Here is a 16,126-nt window from a genome sequence, read left to right as displayed (position 1 = left end):
CTCGACAAGTGCGAGGGGAGGTTCCAACCTAGTCCTAATACTACTCCAGGCTGCCCTTCCCGTGTACCTCTTATAACGACCACACAGGCGAACTGTCCTTCTTCTGGATTCAAGTCTTTCCCAATTAATGGTATTCCTCCTATTCCCGTTTACGAAACGCACCGCTCTTCTTTGAACTTTTTCTAAGGAATTAGTATTTACGCGAATAATACCCGCACACTTTTGTTAAAAAATCTGGGGCACGATATTAGGGTGCCGGTTTTATTTGCGTCAATGCTGGCATTTTTTTCAAAATCAGCCTTCCTAAATTTATTATTATTATTATTATTATTATTATTATTATTATTATTATTATTATTATTATTATTATTATTATTATTCGGTGTTGGGTATTATTCGCGTAAATACGGTGGCGTGGATTATTCGCATAAATACCCGTATTTACGCGAATAATACCCGCACATTTTAAAAAATGAGGCACGAAATTGGGATGCGGTATTTTGCGTGAAGGTTGGCATTCTTTTTTTTTTTTTTTTTTTAATATACCTACCTAAAGTTAGGATGCGGGGCTTATTCGCGTAAATACGGTATTAAGCCTGCTCTGGTCCATGGATACTGGGAAATTAGAGTTTTTAATCAATATATCATTTAGTAAAATAAGACAGGATAGGTAAAATCACGAGGTATATCTTCTCTGGCATAGCAGTAATCTTTATCACAAGGGTTGGAACAGCACACTGAGTTTTTCATTACCATTTAACTTAAACAGAAGCGATGCAGGAGTGTGTAATCTAGTAAAAAATCTGTCACACAGCCAAAGTTTTGCGGGACTGCGCGCTAATCATTTGGAATGAGTACACTGTGTCTGAAACGTTGGGTAAAAGTTGTATTTATTTGCAAGTATGTTTATCAAATGTGAACAGTGCCTAATACAAACAGAAGTGATCTCTAAACTTATATGTTCATTATTCTCTTGTGCCCTTACAGAGATACAGTTCCACTTCCCGAGCGAGATCTCGTTGGTAACAAAGTCGTGTTGTGTCGATTGGGCATCACAGATCCTTCCAAGTTCATCCATGGTGACGCCGTCAAAGTTTTCCTCCTGGCGATGGACGTTGTCCTGGCTGAGGGAACGCAACCAGGATTCCGCTTCATCTACGATGTCAGGGGGCTTGCCTTGGGACATCTATACAGAGTCAACATGGCACTGCTACGAAAGTATATGGTTTATATACAGGCAAGAGAGTTTTGATGTTAACTGTATCAATTTGAGACCCTACCCACACATAGAGGATGGGTGAAAGGTCCTACACAGTACCTCGTAATAAAATAGTAATGCGTAAACATTTTAAAACTACTGTATGTATTTTATAGACAGTCCCTAGACTCAGGAACTAAGAAAAATGTTCTTGATTCGAAAGCAGCTTTCATTAGTTTGAATTATTTCATTATTCTTGTTCGCATTACTTGTGAGAGTACACAACCAAACCACAATCAGTCATTATTAACCTGCATTTAGGTCTGTCGCCCGGCTGGCAGATTCTCTAGTACAGTGGAACCTCGGATTGCGAGTAACTTGGTCTACGAGTGTTTTGCAAGACGAGAAAACATTTTAAATAAATTTTGACTTGATAAGCGAGTGAGGTTTCGCAATACGAGCGTCACGATTACGTACGTTTCCACCTCCCCTGTGCCTTTGTTTTCCCCTCCCCCTGCCACTCTCTTTCCTGGGAAAGTGTGTGTAGTCACTTCCCGCGCTGGACTTCAGTTGGCGTGCCTCGCGCGCATAGTCAACACCGTACGAGTGTACATGTTTTGTTTCTGTCATTAGTGGTATAACTGTTCCGCAACGATGGGCCCTGTGAACGAAAAGAAGGCTAAAAAGGAATTCGGTCGGACGAAGAAGATGATTACAATGGAATTTAAGAAGGAAATGATCGAAAAACACGAACGAGGTATGCGAGTGGCTGATATCGCGAGATTTTATAACAAGTCTACGTCTACAATAGAAGGAGGTTATGGAGATCTTGTCCGAGGATGAGGAGGAGGGAAAGTCAATGGAATCTCTCACTTCAACTGAAATGGCGTATGGTTTTTAGTGCCGGGAGTGTCCGAGGACATGTTCGGCTCGCCAGGTGCAGGTCTTTCGATTTGACTCCCGTAGGCGACCTGCGCGTCGTGATGAGGATTAAATGAGGATGAAGACGACACATACACCCAGCCCCCGTGCCAGAGAAATTTACCAATGATGGGTTAAAATTCCCGACCCTGCCGGGAATCGAACCCGGGGCCCCTGCGACCAAAGGCCAGCACGCTAATCATTTAGCCATAGAGCCGGACTCACTTCAACTGAGATTCCCTCACACCAACAATGATTCTATTGTAAGGTAAAGTGCAGTTTAATTGCTTTACGTTATATTTTGTTTTAGAAATGTTATGCGAATAAATGCTTTTGTGGGCTTGTGTTGTGGACGAATCATTCGAGTTTCAATAGTTTCTTATGGGAAAATTTGCTTTGATATACGAGCGATTTGGATTACGAGCACGTTGCCGGAACGAATTATGCTCGCAATCCCAGGTTCCACTGTATTCTTATACCTGATTCCTCTTCATGTAAATTAATATTATTTGTCCTCTTGAATTCCAGTTTAATCCTCTTTCCTACTCTTAAAAATACCACTCAAGGGACTCAAGCTTATTCGTCTAGTAATGTCGTTCCTCGCCATCTCTTCACTCACATTTCGGAACATACTGCTTGGTCAAGTAGCTCGTCTCCTTACTACCACATCTTCGCAGCCCAAAGTTTGCAATATTTTTGTAACACTACTATTTTGTCGGAAATCACCCATAACAAATCGTGCTGCCTTCATTTGAATCTTTTCCAGTTCATGTTTATGACCCGGATCACACAACTATGTAGAGTAGACCGTTAATTTGTATTAAGAACCATGCTAATTTGTTATAATTTATCCCCCTGTGGGTGGGGGTGGTAGAATAACACTCACGGTATCCTCTGCCTGTCGTAAGAGGCGACTAAAAGTGGCCCCAGGGGCTCCTCTTCCTGATCGTATCAGACATTCTTTCAGTTTCTTTATTTTTGTAGAGGTTTTCATTATTCCTGAGTCTAAACTTCCTATTTTCAAGTTTCTTTCCATTTTCTCTAGCTCTTCTATTGCCGGGCTGAGTGGCTCAGACGGTTAAGGCGCTGGCCTTCTAACCCCAACTTGGCAGGTTCGATCCTGGCTCAGTCCGGTGGTATTTGAAGGTGCTCAAATACGACAGCCCCGTATCGGTAGATTTACTGGCACGTAAAAGAACTCCTGCGGGACTAAATTCCGGCACCTCGGCGTCTCCGAAGACCGTAAAAAGTAGTTAGTGGGACGTAAAGCAAATTACATTGTTATTATTAGCTCTTCTATTTCTCCTGTTTTAATGGAGAACATACACTCTTTAGCACAGAGACATATTCTGGTGAAATTACCGCGTTGTAGAAACTTTTTTTTTTTAAATTTGCTTTTCGTCGCACCGACACAGATAGGTCTTATGGCGACGATGGGATAGGAAAGGGCTAGAAATGGGAAGGAAGTGGCCACAGCCTTATTAAGGTACAGCCCCAGCATTTGCCTGGTCTGAAAATTGGGAAACCACGGAAAACCACTTTCAGGGCTGCCGACAGAGGGGATCTAACACATTATCTCCCGAATGCAAGCTTACTGCTGCGCGCCCCTAACCACACGGCTAACTCACCCGGTGATTTTATTTTTTGATGGAGAGACCCTTCTTATCCTTGGTCAGTTGGTAAGCTTGTTCCAGTCTTCTTGCTCTTGATGTATTTGCTTCTTTGTCTCGACCATTCATTTGAATTACGTCCCATAAGTACTTAAAATTTTCTACCCTCTTGATTTTTCCATAATCTGTTAATAGCACTGTAGGTGAATTCTTAATGTTAGTCATAAATTTGGCCTTCCCAAAAGTTATTATTATTATTATTATTATTATTATTATTATTATTATTATTATTATTATTATTATTATTATTATTATTATTATTATTATTATTATTATTACCTTGTAGTAAAGAACTCAAATATGATAAGAGTTCTAGAATACGATTGACCCATTTCTATTGTACGACCTTTTACTCAGAAGAGAGCACTTGTGTGTACTACTATTAGATTTTTTCCTTGTGTTTCAGGAAGGCTTGCGATTACGAATGAAGTCGATAGATATAATTAATCACAGCCCCTTGATAGATAAATTCATGGCCCTTGCACTGCCGCTGATGAAGCAAGAGATGGTGCAACAGGTAACATAACCTTACCAACTGATATTTTTTAACATGAAAGATGTATCTCTATTAGGCTACATTTAACTAGTTGCAAAGGAGACAAAATGACCCATGAGATTTCATTTCATTTATATAATTGATTGTACCATATTGACTATGTTTTGACTTCGTATACCTTTATGGCAAACACGAAATATCAGACATCTTTGTACTCGTTTATACCATTACTCGATTTTGAAAAGGCCTTTGATTCTGTTAACCGGAGAAAAATTTGGAAGTCATGGAATAGTTTGAAATCCCGCTGAAGATAGTTTGCCATATACAGGCGATATAATTATGATGTAGGTTACGTACTGTACTTGTCAAGTGAAACATAGAGGTGGGGGGGTATCTCAAACTTTTGCTGTGGGAACGATCTCTTTTACAATAGCACTGGATTGTATGCTGGAAGAGGCAACGAGCAGAAAAAGCTGTGCCTTCTTGCAGAAAGCTGATAAGACATGCAAATCAAACCTGAACGACTTGAAAATAGACGTCCAACGAGTAGGCTTAACGGTAAATAGAAAAAAAAAAAGAAGAGCCTCCGTGGCTCAGACGGCAGCGCGTCGGCCTCTCACCGCTGGATACCGTGGTTCAAATCCCGGTCACTTCATGTGAGATTTGTGCTGGACAAAGCGGAGGCGGGACAAGTCTTTCTCCGGGTACTCCGCTTTTCCCTGTCATATTTCATTCCAGCAACACTCTCCATTCTCATTTCATAGCATCTATCAGTCATTAATAAAATTACTTTGGGAGTGGCGACCCCATCGTACTAATAGCCTATATCTGCTTCATTCATTTCATCCATGACCCGGTCAATGACTGCAAAACAGGTTGTAGTTTTTCATTTCAGAAAAAAAAAGACCAAGGAATAATTCTACGAAATAATTCTATCATGGCAATAGACGGAATAGATATGAAACGAATAGGGGCGGTATTCAGTAAACTCAGCTACATCCTCTTTGAATCAAACGTCCTTATAAATTTTAAAAGGAAGGTATACAATATGTGCGTCCTACCAATTGCAACCTACGGAGTTGAAACTGCGACTTGAACACATTCATCGCCAAACTCGTCGATTGACGTATTAGAACACTGGTTCAAATTAGTTGTTTGTATATATTTCCCATTGATGGCATCCAAATGCAAGGGAAACTCTCTATATTTATGAATGAAGCTTTGATTTATCCATTTTTGAGCTTAGTTTTGTTAGTTTTAAATAATGGTATCGTTAGTGATGTTCAAAACTCAACATGGTCCAACTTGTAAATCTTGTTTACAAGCTGTGAACATGGCTTCCTCTGATTATTATTGACAACATAAAATACTTAATAATTTTGAGGAAATTAAGATGAATTTTAATTAAATACAATGACGGATAAAAGTCCATTCGACACTCCATGTCGTACGATGTCGGCATGTAAAAGATCTCTGGTGACACATTTGGTGTTCATTCGACAAAATTAATTAAATCTCAGCCATAGACGCCCAAGAAAGTTTCGGTTTACTCTGTCTGCCATCTAGTGGGCCTAGAGTAAAACGGAACGTCAAAATTGACGAGCATACAGCCAGATGGCGTCTAATTGAAATGTCTGCACACGTTAGCCGAGGCCATACGATTATTATTTATTATTAGCCAACTGATTCAGTGAGACTGGATGAGATGAGGAATTTTGACTCCTATGGTTACTTACAGGTATTATAAAACCTACTTTAGAAATGTGTTGGTTTACCTTAGATATCTTTGGCACACAAATATTTTTCAGTAAAACTATATCCAGAAACAGGTTTTACCCAATTCTAGAATTTTTGAGCATTTCTATATTTTCTATCTGCGAGTATTTAAGAAATTTAAATGTAGATGTAACCTTGTAAACCGCAGTAAACTCATTGAAATTCACTTTTTTTTCATTTTAAATGCAGCCTACCCATTACAAACAATACTATTATCACAGCCTGATCCTACGGATCACTTACTGAAGGAAACGTATAGAGAATCGACCAAATTGTCCCTTTCAAGAAATTCAATTTTTCCCCAGTTTGGCTCCACTCTGCAGCGCCTTGGAAAGGGGATGCAATCGAACTGAAGAGCCCACTACCACGCTGGGCAAAATGACGGTAATTTCAAGACTGAAAAGGCTGAAAGAGTTTGAATATTTTCCCTAAAATATTGTTTGTACATTTACAGTTGAAATAATTAATTTTGTCCGTGAATATATTGATGATAGAATTTTCCAACTATTGTTGTCCCTTGGTTATTTGAATTGCTGTTCCATATAGTTCCCCTGAATACCCACACAGTATTTGAAGCTTTCTTAAAACACAGTGAGGTATTGCTGACTTTCATACATTTTTAATCCTCCGGATTGACCATTTTTCTCTAATTTCGGATTTTAAAATTGAATACCAGTTTTTAACTAAAGTATTTTTTTATTTCACTGCATTTAAATGCATACTCTCTACTTCGTATTTGTAAAAACTGTAATACGATTGATAGATCCTTACCATGGAAATAGTGGATTGAAATTAGTAGGTTTTTCATTTTGTTAAAAATGCTGATAATAGAGTTTATTTGGTTTTTAGGATGTTGAGAATTGTTTGTAATAGATATGCATATAAGTAATAATTAATTCATAAATGTTATGTGTGACCTGTTAGGTCTGTTCCTTTGGTATAAATCACTGTTTTTCAGTCTATGTCCACGCACGGTCGCCATTTCGTGTGCACACTGCTGTCGAGTAAACACAGCTCTGACACGATTTCATATGAAGAATATGATGTGTGGAGCTATAGTTTGCTGCCATATATATATATATATATATTTGAGAAATTTATGAACCAAATCTTATACTGCAGCCCTGATCAACGCACAAAGTAATAACTACGACGAAAACCAGAGAACGTGCTCCGTGCGTGCTTCGTTCTTCCCAGTAAATGACACAGCCCGTACGGTGTACGGCCTTCGAACTCAATGGGTTAATTCTGTGCTATGCTTCCTTATTTCAGATAAAATTCCACTCCACGATGGAAGATCTGTATAAAGTGGTACCTCAGCGCATTCTCCCAAGTGACTATGGTGGTCAAGCTGGTAGTGTGAGTAGCCTAAAGGGTAAGTGGAGTGTTAAATTAATATTCGAACTGCAGTGTCCATCAGTTTCAATTTTTTTACACTATCAGATATCCGTATAAATCACCTACATGAGTCTTCTTTCGAGAATTCGAGTTTAACGTTGGCCCTGGCGTTGAGAAAATTGGCGTCTTTTCATGGTAACATAGGCAACGTTGGAATGTTTATGGCGCTAAAACGAGTTTCTCATTATCACTTGGTTCCCTTTCCCGGCACATTCTGTTTTGTACCCGATTTGTGCTTTTTTTATTGTGTCCTTATTTTATCATTCCATCTGTGCAGTGATTGTATTTACTATTCATATTAATTTCTTCATAGTGAAAGATTACTTTTAGGTTACAATTCGTTGATGTTAGGATAAGATGGGACAGGATATGATAGGGTAGGATTTTGTGTATTTTTTCACTACTACTAATGCGTTTTTATTCCGTTCCTGAAGGTGATCGCGGACCTCCTAGCCGGTAACGCCGTTTCTCAGGCCATGGAGATTTCATGCGGTGAAAGAGATGTTCGAAGAAGGTGACGTGTTTGGCACCCGGGCCACCTTTTGAGGAGACTAAAACGGAAGAGACGGTATTGGGCAAAAGAAGACGCGGGTGAGGGGGACTGCGGCTACGGTGTTGTCACATGGTAGATAAGGGGGTGCGCGTTTCATGTCTACTGTCAGTACGAGTTACGGCGATAGCGTCGCCAGTGCGGAGCTGCCACACTTACTCAGTAGATGTCTTGACCACGTGGGTGCAGTTACACTTATGTTCATAAAAACGAGCACACCATGAAAGACTAGAATAGAATAGAACATCTCTTTATAGCCCACCCTAGTATACACCATCGGCTTACAGGCAATAAAGACAGCGAAACACACAGAAACAAAAAATTTAAACAAACAATATCTACTACATATCTCTTAAAACTACTTAACTACATACTCTAACTAATTTGGTGGCGCTGCCCAGGCGGAACACCAGACCATGAGCTGCGCCACCCTTCACTAAAACTATTATTCTACTAACTATAACTAACTAGCAAAAAGGGAAAAAAGAGACAACTGGCTGTTCGCGGTATCCCCTGGTAAGGAGGGATCCCCTTCCGCCCATGATACCACTATCAGCCACACCCGTGGGTCAGATGTCATCCCCACCTAAACCTCTTTGTCAATGTGCTTCCCTTCCATTCTTTGCGTGGCGAATCGCAGAGGCGGATTACCAGACCGTCTGCGACCCGTCACGCTCTTATCTACTGACCTTGAAAGACTAGAGATAGGAAATTCATATTCGCAGGACAAGTGCATTAGTACGGTCTAAATAAATACATAATTAGCATTTGAAGCATGTCGGCCTTCAAGTCCAAGGTCCACATCGGTATCTCGGCGCACCACCATCAACTGGTAAAATGTGCCTGCGGCTCTCGTTGTCGCTATAAAGTGAAGGTAATGGATCAGTGTGACTTGAGCAGACGAGCAGGATGCCTCGCAGAAATATGCGAGAACCGTACGGTCAAATAAGTGAGTTTGAAAGAGGCGGCAGTATTAGCATGAAATAACATGATGCATCCATCCGGGAAATTGCTGCTCGCGTGGGACGAATTGTGTCGGCAGTGCAACAGGTGTGTACAGAATGGTTCACAGAAGGCCGTAGAACACGACGAGATGGGTCTGGTCGCACCACCCAGACACTCCCCCCCCACCCTGCGAAGATCGACACCTCATCCGAATGGCATTGCAGGACAGCTCTGCGTCCTCCTCGGCTCTGGCGGAACAGCAGAACAGTGTAACACATCTTACAATATCAGGAGTGGCCGTTTATTTAGGTATGGGTCACCGGCGGGTCGTCCACTTCTCCGCCTACCTTTGACAAATGTGCACAAATATGCTAGACTGCAGTGGTTGTATGGAACGACGTCACTGGAAACAGGGATGGCAGCAGATAGTGTTTTCGGACGAATCTAAGTTATGTTTGTTTGAAAATGATGGCCGCATTTTGGCTCGCCGCAGACAGGGGGAGAGGCATCACATTGACTGCATTCGCACAAGACATACAGCGCTAACTCAAGTCCTTATGGTGTGGGGTGCTATTGGGTGCAATCACAAGTTCCAGTTGGTGCGTCTCCAGGGCACTGCGACCAGTTTGACCTATGTGAATTACCACCCTGCAACCCTTAGCCATACCCCTTCTGCACGACACCCGAGACGCCATATTTCAGCAAGACAATGCGCGACCACATGTTGCTGCACGAACATGTGCCTTCTTGTTGTCACAGGATGTCAGGCTGTTGCCCTGGTCCACCCGATCACTGGACTTGTCACCAATCGAAAATGTGTGGGATATGGTGAAACGATGGGTGCGGCGCTGTGATCCATTGCCAACCACCAAAGATGAACTGTGGAACCAAGTGAATGCAGCATGGAGGGCTATACCGCAGTACGCCAATCGCTCCTTGTACGCGTCGATGCCATCACGCATGGAACAAGTCATCCATGCCCATGGAGGATCCAGTACCTGGTAGGCAACAGGACACATGCTTAACATGTCCTGTGAATATGAACTTTCTATGTCTAGTCTTTCAAGGTGTTCTTTTTTTATGAACATGAGTGCATTGATATACTATCATAGTCCGTTTAAAACAGCATGCCACTCCACCAATACGAATACGTCGATGCATTAATTCTCTAGTAAATGTGTTCAAGTTACCATCGGCGAGCTGTGCTGTGGTGCTGCAGTACAATTTTCAATTTGCGCCATTCATTAGGCAACCAAGGCGAGTGTGACGAGGCAGTGGCCTGGAGGATAGGAACTGTCCCGACATTCGTCTTGGTGTAGGTAGGAGAATGGAAAACCACGGAAAATCATTCTTAGGACAGCCTGCGGTGGGGACCAGCCACCCTCCGTCTCTCGAATAGAGAGGTGTAGAGCCACAGCACAGCCGCGACCACCCCTCCTCTGCTCGGTTGGCCTGTCGCAGTGCAGAGCTGTTGGACCACGGAACAGCCGTGGCCACTTGTGGGCCGAGACCCACTTTGCATCCGCCGACCATGATGTTTTCACCTGCGGATTTAATGAACATGCTGAACCTAGGTGACTGAAATGCTAATCGTTTCTGCAGAACATACTAATGAACATGTCCTGTGAATATGAACTTCCTATCTCTAGTATTTCAAGGTGTTACATTACATTATTATTCCTGCAGTAAAAGAATGCTCGAAAATCATTCAAGACCTAATATGTCTTCCACATTGTGAGAAGTGGAAGATTTCATTGTCACAGGCGACTATGTTCAGGAGTAAATGACAAGACTGTGTAGAATTCTGCAAAGAATTCCTGCTGCCATTGCGGCATTAATAAGGCTTTGCATTATTTTCCCTGCAGTAAAAGAATGCCCGAAACTTATTCAAGACCTAATTTGTCTTCCACATTGAGAGAAGTGGAAGATTTCATTGTCACAGGCGTCAATAAAGTAACAGCTGAGTGTTAGGAAAAAAGTGGTAGGCCATGCCGAACAAACACTGAAGCGCTGAACGAGAGGGGATCATAGACACTGCTGCAGATGATCTAACAATATCGTTTGGAGATTCCACGAGCTCCAGTTCCAGTGAGGAAGAGAGAGGCAGTGACGTAAACGTGGAAGGAATCGAACCCCTCCCCAGCGATTAGCGTGGCGGCCAAATGAGCAAGTAACTATTTTGTTTTCATTTAGGGGCGCTGTTCAATTATTTTCTTAAAATTGCAATAGTGATTGTCATTGAGTTATGAACGCGTTACTTTTTTTTAATTACGCTGTGTAGTTCCCTACATTGAATTATTCTGTTCTGCGTCAAATATTCCCGTCGTGTTCTTGTGATTTCCATCTGCTACGTAATTTGTCGATCGTCGGTAGATTTACTTGGTGTGAAAGCCTGGGAGCAATAGTCATTCAGCAGCATTTAGGTCCAGTTTCTTCAACACATAATTAAACAAAATCACAGTCTCATCAAGAATTGTTAACTCTAACAAATTGTTAATACATGTGTTAAATTAACATGGCAGCAGCCCTGTGTTAAACATCTTTACAGCTGTTAACATTTCAAAATGGTAGCATGTAGAAGACGTACATTAAGTTGGAAACTTTACTGCTGTTTGAAGACTACTTATAAATTGAAGAAGGCAAAGGACGACCCATACTAATAAAAACGACTGTTTAGAGTTGTCATACGAAAGTTTGCTTCGAAGATACCTAATTACCAAAGCCACAATTAACATGGTACTAGAAGTAATTGAAAATACGTCAGAGTTTCCCATAGGTTGAAACGTATCAGTGTCTCCAGTGCAGCTGTTGCTTATAGTTCTCAGATATAATGCTTCAGACTATTTTCATGTCATTTTAGGCGACTATGTTCAGGAGTGCAAGACAAGAGTGTGTAGAATTCTGCAAAGAATCCCTGCTGTCACTGCATCATTAACAAGGCATTACATTATTTACCCTACAGTAAAAGAATGCCCGAAAATCATTCACGACCTAATGGACCGATTGCAGAAACTGTGTTTAGACGATTTCTACGGTTAAACAATGCCTAAGTATGGCTGCCTCATTGCAGAGACGTTATTTATCACTTGGACACTGTCTAAAACCGATGTTCAACCGGTCATGTTTTAAACACTGCCGAGATCACTGTTTAACCTCAAATGAGAGGAGTGAATCACAGTCAGAGGTTATGTACCATGAAACATATAATTTGCATTGTCATGTTGAGACGATTCCGGGAAGAAAGGTTAGTCCGACGGCCTCTCTGTGGGTCGCCTGCTGCAAAATCGCAGTAATTCATTTGAAATGTACGGGGAGGTACCGTAGAGTTTAAAATAGGATTTCGCTTGTTTCTTGAGACTGACAAATGGGCAGTCCGGTAAATGTCAACTTGAATACAATTCTTGGCAACCGATATATTTTATTATGCATGGGGTGATTTCCACAGACCGTTCTTTCATTTTTCAAGCACCGAGCTCGATAGCTGCAGTCGCGGCCATTATCCAGTAATCGGAAGATAGTGAGCCCCACTGTCGGCAGCCCTGAAGATGGTCTTCCGTGGTTTCCCATTTTCACACCACGCAAATGCCGAGGCTGTACCTTCATTAAGGCCACGGCCGCTTCCTTCCAATTCCTAGGCCTTTCCTCTCCCATCGTCGCCGTAAGACCTATCTGTGTCGGTGCTTTCAAATTAAATCTTTAACAACATTTGTTCCGCATTCATCATGATAACGCTTTTGTTGCCTCTTACCGGTACTTGATATGTTACGTCTTAGCGGTCTCCGCTAACCATAACATATAATAATGTCAACGAAGTGTGGCAAGATATTATTCCAACATACCGCTAGAAGCGCTTTATGTAATGAATCAAAAAAAGCTCCCTGCCAAACGCGTTCAGACATCTCACGGAAACATGTTAATTTGTCTTTAACAATTGTTTCACAACAAATTATGGAAATTTGTTCGTGGAACAAGGTATTTGTAACGTAAGTGTTAAATTAATAACAATTGTTACTTAACATTTGTTAAGAACAATTTAACACAGAGTTCAAGAAACCGAACCTTAGTGTTCATTAATTCAAGTCTTATCCACTCTCGAATATAGAGTGCATTGCTGTGATGTGTCGCTTAATAAACCGACGATGGCAAACTTGTTTAGTCCATTGTGACGTCCTCCAAGCCGTGCCATGTTGGATAAGTTATTCTGTGCTGTAAATACGGTACATAAATCAAATGAAGTCATCTATTCTCCTTTATTGATTTGGGGCTTCACCTTTTAATTCTCTTTACAGAAGCACTCAAGAAGCGCATGGAAGCAAACAGGAAGTGGTACCTGGAGAACGAGAAGTTATTAGTGGATGAAAACAAAAGGAGAGGATCATCAGTAAATGCTGCAGATATCTTCGGCATGGAAGGTTCCTTCAAGAAACTTGACCTAGATTGAGAGTTCTCACTCCATACTTCTGATGTAAATAGCTCTCTACCTTCATGTATTTATATGCCTACGGTTTGTTAGTGCTGTGACTGTACAATAGGAATCCAGAATTCTTTACATAAATCGAACCATTCTTTTGTATGATGTTCAATTTTCTCAATTAAAAAGTTACGTCTTACGTTTTCGTTTTAATAAAACTGAATACAGTTTCTATTTAGTATTATTCCCTTTTATTTATTGTGCCTCAATTTTATTTTGTGAACAAGGGTAGTGTATCTGTGAGGGTTTACAGAAGGTACAGTTAGCAGTACGTAAATATTGTTGGATTTAAGGATACAAAAATTGAAGAATATTAAAATTATAAATTTTGGAGAAATAATAAAGGCAATGGGTTGGAATAAATAAGGCGTGATCAAATGTTTCCGTATGAGAGCGTTACTGTAGCGGACATGCAACGTAGCGCGACTCCGATGTGGGTGTATAAGCACGGATATTTAGGCAAAGGAATTAGTGTGGCAGTCGCTTCGTGCCGAGGTGCATGCGTTAAAAGCACCCACGTGAACTATGGCGACGTTATCAAATTCATCTAAACTGGACCAATGTGCTGTTATTCTCTTCTTTGCTGTCGAAAAACAAATACCGGTGGACATCCATCGGAAAATTATTATTATTCTCGTATCAGAAACATACATATTGTACACAGTTATAATTACTATATTATATTTGCCCAGAACTTGGCCATTTCCAATGCGTTTTTTTGATGCTTGATATAGTTCATCTTCTGTGCAGAAGGCTGGATATAGCGACATTGGAGCATATGTTGGACGGTGTGGTCTTCTTCGCAGTCACAGTGTATTTTTTATCTTGATCTATGTAGCCCCATCTTGCCAAATTAACCTTGGATCTGCCAACTGCAGATCTCAGTCTATTCAGAGACTTTCAGATCATCCATTCTTCGTTGTGGCCAGGAGGTACTGTAGAATTTCAGAAAATCTTATCCAGCTAGGTGGAAGGTAGGGTGTAGCCCGCCATATACCTGACTTTTTCAGTAGTGGTTCTAAGTTTCCTTCGAAGTGCTGAAAAAACTCTTCCTTGACTTTAATCGTTGCAGATGCGGTTCATGCACATATAGAGGATGGGTCCTTTCCTGTTCCACTGTCTTTCTTTCCTTGTTCGCACCTTGCAGGTGGTAGAGCCATTCAACTGGATTGGATTTCAAGCAACCTGTTATAATTCTGCAAGTGTCGTTGAGAGCTATATCCACCTGTTTGACATATGTTGAATTATACCAAACAGGACACGCATACTCTGCTGCAGAATAGTATAGTGCCATTGCAGAAGTTCGGATGGTTTCAGGTTGTCTAGCCTATTGTGATCCGGTCAGTTTCCGTAAGAGATTGTTCCTGGTGAGACCTTCGGTTTGCAGTTCATGCAGTGCTTCTTAAAAGTAAGAGATCTATCAAGTGTCACTCCCAGATATTTTGGAGACTCGCAGTGTTCCAGTTCGACCGCTGACCATACTATCTTTAACTTGCGAGTAGCTTCCCTGTTTCTCAGATGAAAAGCACACATTTGTGTCTTTGAGGGGTTTGGTTTAAGCTGGTTTGTGCTGTAATATCTAGAAAGATCATTAAGGACATCCGTGCAACTGGGGGCTAAGGGTTGGTCGTTCGTGTATACATTGAACAGAATTGGAGCCAGCACACTTCCCTGCGGAAGACCGTTTTTCTGTAGTCTCCATCGACTACGCTGTTCTTGGAAATCAACAACGAACCTGCGATTCTGAAAAAGAGTGGCGATGAGTCTCGTTAGGTTGAAGTCCTTGGTTAGATTGTAGACCTCGACTAGTACTAGCTGGTGGTTGACCGTGTCGTACGCTGCGGATAAGTCGACTAATACCACTCCTGTCACCTTAAGAGCCTCAAACCCATCTTCTATAAACTGTGTGAGGTTTAACAACTGTCCGGTACAGCTTTTATCAGGACGAAATCCAGATTGCTGAGGTAAAAGCAATGGGTCAATTACAGGTAATAGGCGATTTAAGATCAATCTTTCCAGCAGTTTGTAAAGGTGACATAGTAGTGCAATTGGTCTAAAATTCTTTGCATCATTCCCTTCTTTGCCAGGTTTCAGCAAGGCAATCACTCAGCTCTTCCGCCATATCTTTGTAATTTGGTTTCTGCTCATACAGTTATTGAAGAGTTGGAGAATCCATTTCTTTGTCATTAAGCCAACGTGTTTAATTTCCTCAGTTCGTATATCATCCAAGCCAGCTGATTTTCCGTTTTACTTTGTTTGATAGCCCTCTCTAACTCTTCCATGCTGAATGATGACGTGAGGACGTCACTCTCCTCATGCTCTTCTCTTTGCAATTTCGGTTTATGTGATTTGTAGGTCGCCTTCCCGTTCAGCTGAGGTGCTATTTGGTTAACAGTGATATTATGATGTGCGGTGGTCTTGGTCAGATCATTGCTTAGACGTCTCAGAAGTTTCCAAGTATTATGACTGTCTCTTTTCAGATCCAAGTTTTCAATATTTTGTATCCACTGATCCCTTTTGGTCTCTCTAATGGAGGAAATAAGCTTGTTTCCTGATTCCACGGTTGCTTCACTGAAAGGGGTTTCTTCAAAATAAGTTGCTGTATTCTGCTAGAAGGGTGGCTTGATCTGAAGTAAGCCCGGGATATAAGATACTTGACAGCCAAGGGGGATAGACATTCTCGAGCATCTCTTTACAGCTG

The 16,126-nt window shown here is 41.3% G+C and overlaps 1 protein-coding gene across 1 annotated transcript in view; it reads left to right on the top strand.

Moving 5' to 3' along the window:
- Positions 1-13,564, top strand: part of LOC136886008 (alpha-tocopherol transfer protein-like) — a 67,609-nt gene extending 54,045 nt beyond the window's left edge. The window contains exons 4-7 of the mRNA XM_067158718.2: positions 988-1,237; positions 4,196-4,306; positions 7,334-7,436; positions 13,244-13,564. Of these exons, the coding sequence (XP_067014819.2) occupies positions 988-1,237; positions 4,196-4,306; positions 7,334-7,436; positions 13,244-13,395 (616 nt within the window). The 3' untranslated portion in view covers positions 13,396-13,564. The remainder of the gene's footprint in view (positions 1-987; positions 1,238-4,195; positions 4,307-7,333; positions 7,437-13,243) is intronic.
- The last annotated feature ends 2,562 nt before the right edge of the window (positions 13,565-16,126 follow it).

Source organism: Anabrus simplex, chromosome X (genome assembly GCF_040414725.1).
Source record: "Anabrus simplex isolate iqAnaSimp1 chromosome X, ASM4041472v1, whole genome shotgun sequence".
NCBI lineage: Eukaryota > Metazoa > Arthropoda > Insecta > Orthoptera > Tettigoniidae > Anabrus > Anabrus simplex.
This window is presented reverse-complemented; position numbering and strand designations above follow the sequence as displayed.